The following is a 15,740-nucleotide window of genomic DNA, read 5'->3' on the forward strand; positions in this document are numbered from 1 at the left end:
ACGGATCCGGATACAGATAATTCATGTGGTAAACAGATACAGATACAGATAATGCTGTACTCGCTCATCCCTAATATTAATGTAGCAATGTTCCCAGAAGATAAGAATGGCAGACTGGTCAGAGACCAATACATTCATGATTTAATTTTCTTGTTGCTAATCCTTCTCTAATAAAGGACAGTTTGTGTAACTCCTTAGTATACAGGCCTAATGTTTTTTATTATAGCTTACATTGGTTTCATAACCTTCTTAATTAGTCTCACATCCCCGGACCAATAACGTGGCCAATGTAGATTACATTCATCACACCGGGAACCCAACAATGGTTCTTCCTGTTTTTATTTTGGTGCGGTCACTTGTTAGAAGAATAAACCATGAATATTGTTTTACAAATGCTCACAGCGTGTATTGAAGTCAATTACTTATTTTTCTAGTTGTTGTCCCTTTCTGATTGTTCTGTATGAGCATTAATTGTACAAAGAATTAGATATAGCTTATAGTGTTTTGTGCGTGGTTGTAAAACATGTTCTCACGTTGTGAATAAGGGTTTGAAATTAAGTCTACAGTCCTTAGGTTACATTTCCCGAGGAACATTAATTCCCTCTGCTCACTTTTAAGGCAAAGGCTAAATAATAATAAGTTTTATTTATATAGTGCTTTACATGGTAGGCTGGTCAAAGACACTTTACAGTAAAACCAGCATATTTATCACATAAAAACAGAAACATGAAACTAGCATGTTTAAAGCAATTAAAACACAGTGTAGCCTACAACTTTGTAAAAATATCGAGTGACTATAGGCTAAGAAGATATTTTTACATCCATACACATTCAGTCAGGTCCGCTGTGTTGGGCTCTTTCTCTCCGTTTAAGCCGTATTTCCCTTTTTGCATATTCTTCCCCTCCTCATTACTTTCCATTAGAAGCTGCTGCTCATTGGGTGAAACATATGACGCATGCGTCTTCTCAATTCTTCATCAGTAAATCTGTGATCGATACCGCGGTCTACTTGAGAAAGCCGTGAACGTGCACTTATCCCAGCTATCTACACCTGGCTTGACATACACTGTAAACCTTTGATGTAAATTTACAGCTAAAATCTCACAGTATGTTACAGTTTTAATGGTATACAGTATCATACTGTAAGTGGCAATGCATTCTGGGAGAAAATAATAATATTACACCGCATTTCTGCAGAATGGTGCAGATTACAGACTTACTGTTAATCGCAGTGCATCTCGGGAAACTAAAGAAAAAAGCGGGGATTACACTTTGAAATCTTTCTTTTTCTTACCAGTCTATTTGAAGACATGCAGCGCATTTAGCTGTTGCTACGCTTTCCAAATTAGCTTTAAGGGCAGCAAATGTGTTTTATTAAGACAATTGATTAGTAGCTAATAATTAGTGAGAAAATATTTAGCACATAACAGAACATTTTTCACGGCAGAGTGTGTGTGCGCGCGTGTGTGTGTGTGAGGAGGGGGGGTGAGACGACGTCAGGCTTGATGCATATCAGAGGAAGGCGCGTGGAAACGGACAGTAACTGCACCAAGAGGACGCCAGTCAGCGGATTTTTCTAACATTTATGTAAGTCTGAAACTATTTTTGTTTGCCTGCATGCTTTGTTAAGAATAGTTTTATCGATTAATCTTTTGTCAGATATGGCAGCCGATCACCCAGTAACGTTAACGTTAAGCTAGCTAGCTAGTAGAGTAGGGTAATGTTAGCTAGCTAACGTTGTGTGACAGGTCACTAACAGCATTAACGTTAGCTTCCCAATAGAGAGATTGTCCTCAGGGAGCTTAACGGTACACTGTACACGCATTTAGAAAACTCCTTAACGCAGTGCTGCATCTCCCCTAACTTACTATTTGCTTGGGCTTTCTTATAAAACCATAACTTTAACTCGCTAGATAACAGACTTTTTGTGCAAAAGAAGAGAATGTTATACTATTGACGTTTTTATTCATTTTTAATCTATTTTCAAACGGTTTCATGGTCAGTTATGTGGCTTCATATTTAAATTTTTTTCCAAAGATTTTAGGCGGACTTTTTGTTTTTGCTAATGAACCTTGTTTAGTCATACAGTATTTGCTTCTAAAACTATAACTTTATAAAACTGAGTTTTTTGTGCAAACGAAGATATAATATTGACGTGTTATCTATCCATTTTCGAACGGTTTTATTGTCAATTTTGTGGCTCCTATGTTTAATTTTCAAATACACTTTTGGCAGACTTTTTTTTGCTCAAAGGAGCATTTGAAATTGTAAACTCGGCTTAATTTTTGCTCCTTTTCCATCTAAAACTATAGGTAACAGACTTTTTTTTCTTTTCTTTTTTTAAGCTGATGAACATTTAAAAATGTTCTTTTGTCAAATCTGTGGTCATGACTGTGACACAATATTTGCATTTGTTAGGCATATGAAAATTCACAGTAATGTCCCTAACTTATCCTTTCAATGTGCCCTACCCAATTGTAAGCGTACATTCAGAAACATAACGGTTTTCAAAACTCATGTATATAGAGATCACCCAGATAAAAATAAGAGGCTAACTGGTAACGTTAACGCTACAAGTCTTTTTGTTGGCCATGAAATAATGTCTTGTCATGTGGATTTTTGCACCGTCAAGTGTGACAATTTTTCAAATTTCCACTCTCATTTAAAGAGCCATATCAGAGAGGGCAGGTCAGTTTCTTGTCCACATACAAACTGTGATAAAGTATTCTCTGTGGTGTCTACATTTTCATCACATTTGTCAAGAATGCACAAAAAAAGTGCAGTGTGATGTGTTGCAAGCCATCTGACGTCAGAAAGAGGAGCAGAAATGCAGGCAGAGCGTGTCAGTGAGCAGGTCGCAGGCGTGAGTGAACAGACAGAAGTCATGGGCAGGCAGGCAGGCACCTTGGCTGGCAGTGATAACGGTGATACAGAAGGGGAGCATTCGGAGGTTTTTCCTGAACACGTAGATGAGTCTGTTTTCTTTCTCTCTCAACAGTTTGGCATTGTTTTAACTTAAACTGCAGGCAAAGCTGTTATTACCATCTTCAGTCATACAGTCCATTATTGAGGATTTCCAGGGCATACATGATATCAGTCAATCTAATGTATTCCATAAGCTTGCAGAGAAGTCGGTTGCCCAGGGAATCCCGAAGGGGGATATTAACAACATTTTAGATATCCTTAAATCAGAAGATCTATTCCGGGCATGCAAATCTGGTACATTGAAAACTGATAAAAGAAGAAAAACTTTTTTCAAAAATCAGTTCAGATATGTTGAACCAGTTCCTCTCTGTCTGGGTCAGAATGAGTCAGGAAAAGAAAGCTTTGCCCAGTATGTGCCTGTGAAAGAGACACTCAAGTCACTTTTTCAGTGTGAATCAGTCAGGCAACAAGTGTATTCACATAAGGAGCAGGTGTGCTCCTTAGCTCAGCCCACAGATATCTTGGAGGATGTGTGGGATGGCACCAATGTGACACAGCATGCATTATTTCAATCTGATGCCAACTCCTTGGGCCTCGTACTATATCAGGATGCCTTTGAGGTTGCAAATCCACTAGGCTCAGGTAAAAAGAAGCATAAGATTCTTGCTGTTTACTTTACACTGGCCAATATTGCCCCCCACCACCGATCAAGTATGGATCAAATGCAGCTGGTTTTATTATGTAGAGAGTAGGATTTTAAGTACTTTGGCCAAGACAAAGTATTTAGCTCACTTGTAACAGATCTAAAAGATTTAGAGGAAAATGGTGTGACCTTGTATGATGGAAAAGTGCACAAAGGCACACTGTGTGCCATTGCTGGTGATAACCTGGGATCACACAATATCGATGGTTTCAATGAAAATTTTAGCAGGAGTATTTACTTCTGCCGATTCTGTGATATTGATCGTAAGACCTTCCTTACTTGCCCCTTGGCAAAGGCCTCAGCCAGGACAGTTGAATCGTACAATGACCATGTGCAGCAAAATGTTGCAACAAACTCAGATTCATCTGCCGGCATTAAATTTGATTCAAAATGTAATGAACTATCTTTCTTTCATGTATGCAAACCTGGGCTACCTCCTTGCATAGGCCATTTTCTTTTTGAAGGTGTTGTATCATACGATCTGGCCTTGTACATCAGACACCTCATTACAGAGCAGAAGCAATTTACTTACATTGAACTAAACCGCCGCATTAATCACTTCCGTTACCTTGGCAGTGACGCCAACAATAAACCGAGTGATGTCAATCCTGGAAGTGAGAAACTAAGTGGACATGCAGTGCAGAATTGGTGTCTTCTTAGACTTCTGCCAGTCTTGATTGGGGACAAGATTTTCAATCCGATGAACAACAATATTTGGCAACTGGTGCTGTAACTCAGACACATTGTTGAACTGATCTGTGCTCCAAAGATAACCACTGGTCAGATAGCATATTTGAAAGTTCTAACAGATGAGTATTTACTAAGCCGAAAATAAGCTTTTCCAGATAGTCCATTGAAGCCAAAGCCCAATTATGTATCACATTACCCAGATCTTACCATCTGTTTTGGGCCTCTCATACGCCTCTGGACGCTTTGATTTGAGAGTAAGCATACCTATTTTAAACAGTGTGCTCCCAAACTACACAACTTCAAAAACTTGCCTTCTATGCTTGCTGAAAGGCATCAGCTTCTGCAAGCATACCATAGTGCTGGGGATATCCTCCCACAATGTGTAGTTGTAGAAAGAGGGACAGATTTCTTTGTACTGGACTACAACGACAGGATACAAAAGGCAGTTGCTCACTTAGGTTTTCTGCCAAGCAACACTGTTGCTGCTCATGAAGTTACCGTAAAGGGTACATGCTATAAAAAGAACATCTGTGTTGTGTTAGAGGAAGACAATGAAGGACTAGTCTTTGGCAGGATTAAGTTGATTCTAACAAAAAATGCTTCTGTGGTCTTCTTTGTCACAGAAAAATGCAGATCTGTTTTTCTAGTTGATCAAGGGGTTCATTGCCTTACAACTGATGCACAGTATGTTTGCACTGAGCATGACAAATTACTGGACTACTATCCTCTGCCAGAGTATGATATGCAGGGTTTATCAGTAATAGCAATTCACCACTCTTTCCCGTCCCTATAGGATGTTGGACCCTAGTGCTCTGATCAGAGAGTCCATCCTCTGCACTCTTCCCAGCATCGCTCCAGAGTCACTACAAAATGTGATTGAGAAGCTTATGCAGCAAGGAGTGGAAAGCAGAGAAGACTTGCAGTATGTGAGAGAGCAGGACATGGATGAGTTCATCCGGCCAATTCAGTGCAGAAAACTGCTGGAAGCCTGGAATTTATCTTAATGAGAGAAGACGATAGATAATAAACTAATAGAAGTTAAGACAAGAGAAGATAAATAAAATGTGACGATAAAAGAAGAGAAGACAATAATAAAAAAGTACAATAATATAATTTAGAAGATAAAAGCAGATACTGTACAATGACAAAAGAAGATTAGAGAAAATAAATAAATGTGTATCATATTTCTATTAACAAATTACAGAAATGCAAGTCTCAGTAATAAATATGTACAGGTACTAAATTATGGTGTTTTGTCAACATACTTAGCAAGTTTTACCCATTCACAGGTGGCTTCTAAAATTTATAGTAACATGATTAATCTTAATGCAGCAATTATATACAAAACTACAAATATCTATACATTTTTGAGTGAGGGGTATCATTCTGACTCTACAACATTCTATCTTAAAATTGAAAAATGTCATTGCAGAGCTAGAGAACAGCTGTGACCTTCGCAGGCAGATGTCTGCATGCAGCCCATTGATGGAGACCTGTTCATTATCAAGTAGCCCCATGTCCTCTCCTCCAATGTCTCCACCTCACCTGAGAGTAGGAAACTGGCCTGACACTTTTGAAATTAAGTGGGACACAATGCCACTTGCCCTGCGTACAGCCATTCAGAATGGAAAGAGGCCTCTGCCGGGGGACAGGCGACAGTTTATTCGAATACTTGTTGATGACATGAGAAAGTTTGAAGTGAATCCAAGCAGAGCCCAATGTCTGCTGATTGCAAAGGCCATAGTGAGACAGTATCCACAGTCGTTTGCAGATACAATGGATGATGGAAGAACGACAGTAGGAGCAGGATATGAATCAATTTTATCTCAAATGAAAGTACGCGTAGAACATTTAAACAGAAACAACACCCTGGCTCGGCGGAGAAAATCTAAGGCAGTGGCTGCGGAAACACCACAACGACAACCTGCAGACAGTTATGGCTGCATACGCTGGAACCCTGAACCTCCACCTGAGGAGACATCAGAAGCTTTGGAAGAGATGAGACAAAGGATGACGGAGATCTTTTAACAAGAAGGTTTGTCAGGAGTGGAAAGGGCAGAAGGGATAAACCTTATGGAGACAACGTACTACCTGCAGCGTCAAATGATAAATGCCATTCCAAGGCCAGCATTTGAAGACTTGAAGCAGCAATGGCCCTACTTGTTTCTTCTTCTCATTTTGAATTGCTGACTGATGTTCCAATTGTACGAAAAATCAAGGCCTTTGTTGAAGAGCATGGCAAAATCCTCACTGAATTCTTCAAACAAAACACAAACAATGAAGACGTTAAAGCTGTTCTCTACAGAGCTGGCTGCAGTGTGACAGCTCCCAACATCATCCAGCTGGTGATGGCGCATTTCAAAGAACCACTGGACGCCCTCATCATCGAAGCCGATGTAAGTATAAATCTGACAATGTCAGTTTGATTTTAGAACAATTATTAAAGCAGAGAAATACATACATAAAGTACATACATGATCCTCCTTTCCTCCCACAATATCTTTCCCTATGTTATATTTTAAATGTTTAATTTCTATCAAAATGTTACTATAAGGTAATTATTGCATTTTTGTTATGTTTTTTCTTTGCAGGTGTCTTCCACTCCAGCCATGATCCAGACTGTCCAGCTGCCTGAAAGCCCGAGACTAATAGTACTCGGTACGTTGTTTGAATAGCAGTCTACTTTGCATTACCTTTTTGAGCTCATTATTATATCATATTTTTTATATTACAGTCAATACTACAGAGCATTAACAAAAATATGTTGGTTTTCATGACCTAACACACCGTGGGCTACGGGGGAAATACACTGACGGAAAGTCATCAGGCTATGTATTAGTTGGGTAAAGCCAAAATGCCATAGAAAAAAATAATTTTTAGTTTGATATTTGTAAAACAATGTATAATTCTACCATAGCCATAAATATGAAGACATTTCCATACGTGGTTAAAAAAATAAACGTATAAATCTAAGCTTGTTTTGTTTGGATTTGACATGCAGTATTTGTCGCACACAAGTTGTAATGAAATTACTGAAGCAATTTTTATCCCAACCCTAGTGGATATGTAAATAAATTCAGATCAAATTAATTTATGTACAGTGAAATCATATTGTTACCAATTCTATTAACTATTCCTATTTCTTTTAGGTCCAACTTTGCTGACTGATCAGCGGTGGTTTGTGAGCGTGGAGGGTCAGGTTGTCAGTGAGGGGGCGTCCTTTGTGCTGGGGCTTGCTGTTCTACTGTCAACATACTACAACTTTAACCTGCAGTACCAGGACCAGGCTGCATGCTCATTGGAGTTCATTCAGAGGTGGCGATTTTCCTCACATACTGTATTATACACCGGGATTGACTTTTTATTGATTAAGTGCTCCAAGATTTGAATTTCAGTAGCTAAAGCTTCTGATGTGCTACAAGCACATACATTGACTTAAATAAAAATACTTAGGGGTTTGAAGAAATTTTGCAAAAACCCCGCCCATTGTCACTTGTCACACTGTAGCGGCAGCCCCATAACTACCCACCGTCAAGCATCATTACTTTTTTTGACATTTCAAAATAAAAGAATATTTCCCTCATTAAAGTTTTCTAAAATAATACTGTAACAGCTCTAATGTTCATGAAAGGTTACCAACAAATGCAGAAGGAATAAAGTGAACTTAGTTGTATTATGCTGTAAAATATCTTTTCCAGAAATTATTTCTGGACACATAAATATTTTACAGTTTTAAATCTTGTTTAGCAGCTGAATACATGTATAAGAAAAATACAAATTGAGCTGTAGTGACTTTAACACTAAAAGAGTATATCTTCTCCTCCAAAATGAACCATTTCTTCATGAACCTTTGTGTTGTTCCATTGTCATTTAGGATCTGCATGGGGATTAATCCTGAGAGAGGATCAAAGGCACACAGTGGACCGGCCCCCAGCAGAAAAACTGGAAAGATGGTCCAGAAGAAACCTTCCAAATTGAATCCGCATGTCTGCACCCTGATCAGGAAGCTCAATGACTTCAAATGGGACTTTGTTTGAGTTTCTTTTGTATTGTTTTGTTTAGCTGCAGTTATTATTTATTGATAATCATTTAACAATATCTGCAGATAAAAGGCTTACTGCCAGTTTTTGTGTTTAGTTTAGTTCTTGCGGCTGTACTGTTTGGCCCCATTCAAGTGCATTGACGTTTGATAAATTGTTGATATAATGGTTACTGCATGATTGAGCCAAGCAGTTAAAAGATGTGTTCCTACATTTTTGATTGATTATAAAATAAATAATTAATTCGATTTTGAATCTTGCTTTTTCATTGTTATTTAGGACAAATTATTTATTGCAGTGTTCCCTGAGGTATATTTAAAAATGCGGAATTTCTTCTTCTGGATCAGTATACTGAGATTTAAACAGTAGTTTACTGGCGAAGCTGCTGCCAGTATATTACTGTAAATTCAAATAATACACTAAGTAACTGTATACCCTTTTACAATGAAATACCTTAATTATAAAATACAGTATGCTTACTGTAAATTAACAGTAGTTTACTGGCGAAGCTGCTGCCAGTATATTACTGTAAATTTACGGTGTCAAGTTTTACAGTGTAGCTTCACCTGTTCATCCTGGCTCGGCAAACGTGCAACAGATTAAGCCGCGATGAGCGGATCACACTATGTCAAGCTGCGCTCATTCATTTATCCTGGATATCTTTATTATACTTTTGTGCAACAGCCCCCAGTTTTTTTTGAGTGTCTGAAACTTTCTCGCTGTGTTTTATAAAAAATAAATAAAAGGCAGTTGCGGTATAAATAAACATTATTACAAAATAAGATACACATTCCAGCCCCCCCGCCCCCCTCTCTCTCTTTGTTTCTCTCTCTCTCTCTCTCTCTCTCTCTCTCTCTCTCTCTCTCTCTCTCTGTATCTCTTAGTCACTAAGAGATGCACACACTCACACATACCTGGTGTGAAAATAAAAAAGGACCAAAAAAACATAAATTATTGCACCAATTCAATTCAATTCAATTTTATTTATAGTATCAATTGATAACAAGAGTTATCTCAAGACACTTTACAGATAGACCACACTCCAGAATTTACAAGGACCCAACAGTTCTAGTAGTCTCCTCCAGAGCAAGCAACAGTGCGACAGTGGCGAGGAAAAACTTCCTTTTAGGCAAAAACCTCGGTCAGACCCAGGCTCTTGGTAGGCAGTGTCTGACAGGCCGGTTGGGGTTAAAATAAAGAGTGTAAATAACAAAAATAGAATAAATAGTAGTTTGTAGGAGTTCTTTGTAGTAGTTCATGGCATAGCAGGGCACTGTGCGGCATTACAAGGCACAGCAGGACGTAGCTGGGCACCACAGAGTGTAGCAGATGAACATGGCATCACAGAACATGGAGCGGGACCATGGCGACAGCTGCTACCATGAATTTGGAGCGTCCCTGATCTGAGGGAACATGCTGGGTAAAAAAGAACATAAGGACTCCGGGAAATGACTCCCCAGAGCTAGGTTAGTAACGAGCATTTCTGGGACATGGATGCACATAAAGTAAAAGATAAAAAGATGGAGGAGAGAGAAGCTCAGTGTATCAAAAGAAGTCTCAAGCTGTCTAAAACTATTACAGCAAAACCAAGAGAGACAGGGTAAAGAGAAGAGCCTGGTCAGGCTAGAACTCTCCCCAATCGGATCGGGCTGTATGCCAAGTCTCCCTTTAGTTTTATTATATTCTTGATTATATGATAGATAAATCTGACAACTATGACGAGAAGCAGGTGGGCCGGGTTTGGTGGACGCTGCGACTCCTCACTCCCTTACAATATTCAATTCTATGCCCTAACTATAAGCTTTATCAAAGCATAACCAAGAGAGACAGGGTAAAGAGAGGAGCCTGGTCAGGCTAGAACTCTCCCCAACCAGATCGGGCTGTATGCCAAGTCTCCCTTTAGTTTTATTATATGATAGATACATCTGACAACTATGCGAGAAGCAGGTGGGCCGGGTAGGCGGATGCTGCGACTCCTCACTCCCTTACAATATTCAATTCTATGCCCTAACTATAAGCTTTATCAAAAGGAAAGTCTTAAGCCTACTCTTAAATGTGGAGACGGTGTCTGCCTCCCAAACCCAAACTGGAACCTGGTTCCACAGGAGAGGGGCCTGATAGCAGAACGCTCTGGCTCCCGTTCTACTTTTAGAGACTCTAGGAACCACACGTAACCCTGCATTCTGGGAGTGTAGTGCTCTCACAGGGTTGTAAGGTACTATGAGCTCTTTAAGATAAGATGGTGCCTGACCATGAAGGGCTTTGTAGGTGAGAAGAAGGATTTTAAATTCTATTCTAGATTTTACAGGAAGCCAATGCAGAGAAGCTAAAACAGGAGAAATGTGATCTCTTTTCCTGGTTCCTGTCAGAACACTTGCTGCAGCATTCTGGATCAGCTGAAGAGTCTTTATGGACTTTTTCGAGCAGCCTGATAACAAAGAAATGCATTAATCTAGCCTAGAAGTGCATGGACTAGTTTTTCTGCATCATTTTTAGACAGGATTTTCCTGATTTTTGCAATATTACGTAGGTGAAAAAAGGCGATCCTTGAAATTTGCTTTATGTGGGAATTAAAGGACATGTCTTGGTCAAAGATAACTCCAAGATTCCTCACAGTGGTGCTGGAGGCCAGGGTAATGCCATCCAGAGTAACTATCTCTTTGGATAATATGTCACAGAGGTAATGGGGCCCAGAGCAATAACTTTTGTTTTTTTTTGTTTTATCTGAGTTTAACGTTAGAAAATTACAGGTCATCCAGGTTTTAATATCCTGAAGGCACATTTGAAGTTTAGCTAACTGATTAGTTTCATCTGGGTTAGGGTTAGTTGATAGATATAATTGAGTATCATCTGCATAACAATGAAAGTTTATGGAGTGCTTCCTATATTCCTAATATTGCCAAAAGGAAGCATATATAAAGTGAACAGGATTGGACCGAGCACAGATCCTTGTGGGACTCCATGACTAACTTTGGCATGCACAGAGGATTCATCGTTAATATGAACAAACTGAGATCGATCTGATAAATAAGACTTAAACCTGCTTAGAGCAGTCCCTTTAATGCCAATTAAATGTTCCAATCTCTGTAATAAGATATGATGGTCAATGGTATCAAATGCAGCACTAAGATCTAATAACACAAGTACAGAGATAAGTCCTTTGTCTGATGCAATTAGGTGGTCATTAGTAATTTTCACAAGTGCTGTCTCTGTGCTATGATTAACTCTAAATCCTGACTGAAAATCCTTAAAAAATATGTTGCTATGCAGAAAGTCACACGGCTGTTTGGCAACTGCTTTCTCAAGAATCTTAGAGAGAAATGGAAGGTTGGATATAGGTCTATAGTTGGCTAAAACATCTGGATCAAGGTTGGGCTTTTTCAGACGAGGTTTAATTACAGCTACCTTAAAGTGCTGTGGTACATATCCTGTTAATAAAGATAGATTGGTTATATCTAGTAGAGAAGTGTTAACTAATGGTAAAACTTCTTTCAGTAGCCTAGTCGGGATGGGGTCTAAGAAGCAGGTTGAGGGTTTAGATGAAGAAATAATTGAATTAAATTGATCAAGTAAAGCAAAGCAGTCCAAACACATATCTGGTTTTACAGCTGTTTCTAAGGTTCCTGAGTTTAGAGTTAAGTCTGTACCAGTTAAAGGCAGGTCTTGGTGAATTTTGCTTCTAATAGTTATAATTTTAACATTGAAGAACCTCGAAAGTCGTTACTACTAAGAGCTCTGGGAATACTTGGCTCAGTAGAGCTGTGACCTTCCCTTAGTCTGGCTACAGTGCTGAAAAGAAACCTGGGGTTGTTTCTATTTTCCTCTATTAATGACGAGTAGTACGCTGCTCTGGCATTACGGAGGACCTTCCTATACGTCTTAAGATTATCTTGCCAGATTAAAGGAGAATTTTCCAATTTGGTGGAACGCCAAATCTTCTCAAGTTTCCTTGATATTTCCTTTAATTTGCGAGTTTCAGTGTTATACCATGGAGCTAACCGTCTTTGTTTTATTATCTTCTTTTTTAGAGGGGCAACAGAGTCGAGTGTTGTTCGCAGCGAGCCTGCTGCCGTATCGACAAAATGATCGATTTGGGAGGGACTGAAATTAGCATAGGAGTCCTCCGTTACTATGTGACTTGGTAATGAATTAAATGCCAATGGAATCACATCCTTAAATTTAGCTACAGCACTATCTGATAGACATCTTGTAAAGAAGGTTTTGCCTAATAGCGTGTAGTTCAGCAGTATAAACTGAAAAGTAATCAAACAGTGGTCAGATAAAGAGGGATTCCGTGAGAACACTACCAAATGCTCAATTTCAACACCATACACCAGAACAAGATCGAGGGTGTGGCCAAAACGGTGAGTCGGTTTATGTACACTTTTGGCGTTTTTCCACTGCTGGTAACAGCTTGCCTCGGCTCGCCTCGGCCCATTATGCTTCCGTTTTCCATTGCAGATTGAGTAAAGCCTCAGCGTGGCTGGTTACTATAGCAACGCGTGATGGCGTAATTTTCAGCGCGGCTCACAACAGCATGTCGGCTACCTGCCGCAGGCAGAAGAAATGTTTTGTTTCAAAAGAAGCTGAAGGAAGCAACGAAAATCACCGCTAAAAAAAACAGGAGTTTGGGAATTCTGACGGAGTTCAGACGTCGACATGACTGTTGTTCGCCGACACAAAAGGGTAAGTTAAGTTTCCTGGTAACGTTAGCTAACATTTGCATGTGTTCAGCGTCGCAGTCAGTATTTACTATACGCTATATAAAGTACATGAACTTTAGCAACCATGATTACACACCAACATGTTTGCTGTGTACTGTTTGTGTTTCAGAGCATTCACGCTCTGCAAAACCGCCGCCGCAGACCGTCTGGTGGGCGATGTCCAACCGGTGAAATCTCTGGCTCTGACCTACTGGGCTTCGTATAATCTTTGAGAGTCACGGACAGGCTTATGACAACGACTGGGATGCATCTGGGCCAGCAGAGCCGGGGGGACACTGTCACGGAGTGCAGAGGAAGAAGACCGGGTAGTTTGGGAGGGTTTGATGCACTACTTGAAAAGCTAAATAAAAACTTTTGTTATATATATATATATATTTTGTCTTGTTTTTTTAAAGTAACAGTGTGCAATCTTGGAAACAACATGAAGCCGCTAGTAGCCCGAACCGTTGAAAAGTGAGAATAGTGCAGAAAGTGGATAATCTGTCGGTGTCCGGCTAGATTTGTTTTTAATGTCCCGTTTGTTCTGGAAACACACTCTGCACTCTTGTTTGCTAAAAACGCAGTCATAAGTGACGACCAACCAGCAGTCTGCAGGTTTCCACGTCACCTTTTGGGCTCGCCTCGGCTCGCTTGGAACCTCGACTGTGGTAGTACTAAAAAAAGTACCTGATAGCAGGTCCCAGGGACTTTTTTTCGTAATGGAAAACCAAAAAAAGCAAGTAGAGCCAAGGCGAGTTGAGTAGATACCACGCAGTGGAAAACCGCCATTTGAGAGAAGCCAATAGAATCTAAAAGAGAGATAAACGCAGTGCTAAGGCTATCATTCTCATCGTCAACATGAATATTAAAATCCCCTACAATAAGAACTTTGTCCGTTTTTAGCACTAAGTTTGACAAAAACTCTGCAAATTCGGATAAAATTCAGAGTATGGGCCAGGTGCTTGGTACACTATAACAAATAGAACTGGTTGCATTGATTTCCAACTTGGGTGTTAAAGTCTAAGAACAAGCCTTTCAAATGAGTCATAATTTAGTTTAGGTTTAGAGCTGATTAGTAGACTAGAATCGAAGATGGCTGCAACTCCACCTCCTTGGCCTGTGCCTCGAGGAATGTGAGTATTAATATGACTGGGGGGGGTGGATTCATTTAGACTAACATATTCTCCATCACCGAGCCAGGCTTCAGTAAGACAAAATAAATCAATATTAGAATCTAATATTAATTCATTTACTAGTACCCCTTTAGAAGAGAGAGATCTGATGTTTAAGAGTCCACATTTAATTCTCCTATTCTTTTGCACTATTGCACTTGTGGTTTTAATTGTTATGAGGTTTTCATGCAAAGCTCCTCTTCATTTTACCTTTGATTTAAATAATTTTAATGGTCGGGGGGCAGACACCGTCACTATGGGGTTTTTACTAGGTAACTCCTGGTATAAAAGGGCCAGAGAAGTGTGTTAGACTGGGACTCTGCCTCCTGGTCCCAACTCTGGATTGTCAAGGATCAGGTCCACTAATAAACTTGTCAAGATTTCTAGAAATGAGAGCTGCTCCATCCCAAGTGGGATGAATGCCGTCTCTCCGAATCAGACCAGGTCTTCCCCAGAAAGACTGCCAGTGATCCACAAAGCCCACATCATTATCTGGACACCACCTCGATAACCAGCGGCAAAATGACGACATGCGGCTATACATGTCATCGCAGGTGAGATTTGGCAGGGGTCCGGAGAAAACTACGGTGTCCAACATTGACTTTGCGTATGTACACACTGATTCAACATTAATCTTAGTAACCTCCGTTTGGCGTAAACGGGAGTCATTAACGCCAACGTGAATAACAATCTTGCTGTATTTACTTTCATCCTTAGCCAGCAGTTTCAGATAAGACTCAACGTCGCCCGCTCTAGCCCCCGGGATGCACTTAACTATGGCTGCTGGCTTCGCTAACTTCACTTTTCTCAAAATGGAGCTGGCGATAATCAGAGTTGGTTTCTCAGCGGTTGTATTACTGAGTGGGGAAAATCTGTTAGAAACGCTAACAGGCTGGTGGCGGTCCGACGCCTTGGAAAGCTTACGACTAGCTCTTCCTCCGCGTCGCACATTCACCCAGGCACTATGTCCTGGCTGCTCCGGAGTTCCCGGGGGACGGCTACTAGAGGCTAACTCAGGCTCAGGCCGGCCCGCGCCGACTACCGGTGGGGAGTTAGCTACAGTAACTAACGGCTGATCTATCATGGTGTGGAAAAGGTCTTTTAACTCACTAAGCCTCGCCTCCACGTCTATAAATTAACTACACTTGTTACACATGCCATTACCGCTAAAGGATGCAGAGGAGTAACTAAACATCTCACACACAGAGCAGGAGAAAGTAGGAGAAGGGGATGGCATGGCTAACTGCTAAGCTAAAGTCGCTAGCAGCTAAGCTAAAGTACGGTAGCGTTAGCTACCAAGCGTTAAAACAGCAGTTATTTAACAAAGTCACTGAAACATGCGAAGATATGTGAGTGCTTAGACTACTATGAGAATAAGTGTTTAACGGACAGTTAGCCGCTGTAATAGCAAATCTAACAAACTGAACTGCAGTGAGCAGCAACTTACTACCAAAACGCTACCCAAACACAGGCACAGGAAACGGAAATGAGTCAGGTACGCTTACCG

General features: G+C 40.2%; 1 protein-coding gene and 1 long non-coding RNA gene across 2 annotated transcripts in view; one reads left to right on the top strand and one right to left on the bottom strand.

The window, feature by feature from the left end:
- Positions 1–1,879, bottom strand: part of LOC117951408 — a 21,723-nt gene extending 19,844 nt beyond the window's left edge. The window contains exon 1 of the long non-coding RNA XR_004658173.1: positions 1,869–1,879. This is a non-coding gene — a long non-coding RNA (uncharacterized LOC117951408). The remainder of the gene's footprint in view (positions 1–1,868) is intronic.
- Positions 1,880–5,782: 3,903 nt separating this feature from the next.
- LOC117951382 lies at positions 5,783–8,721 on the top strand. Its single transcript, XM_034883091.1, has 4 exons — positions 5,783–6,714; positions 6,910–6,976; positions 7,468–7,633; positions 8,193–8,721. Exons 1-4 carry the CDS (start codon positions 6,469–6,471, stop codon positions 8,353–8,355), a joined length of 642 nt encoding a protein of 213 aa, XP_034738982.1. The 5' UTR covers positions 5,783–6,468; the 3' UTR covers positions 8,356–8,721.
- The last annotated feature ends 7,019 nt before the right edge of the window (positions 8,722–15,740 follow it).

This window comes from Etheostoma cragini, chromosome 10 (genome assembly GCF_013103735.1).
Source record: "Etheostoma cragini isolate CJK2018 chromosome 10, CSU_Ecrag_1.0, whole genome shotgun sequence".
NCBI lineage: Eukaryota > Metazoa > Chordata > Actinopteri > Perciformes > Percidae > Etheostoma > Etheostoma cragini.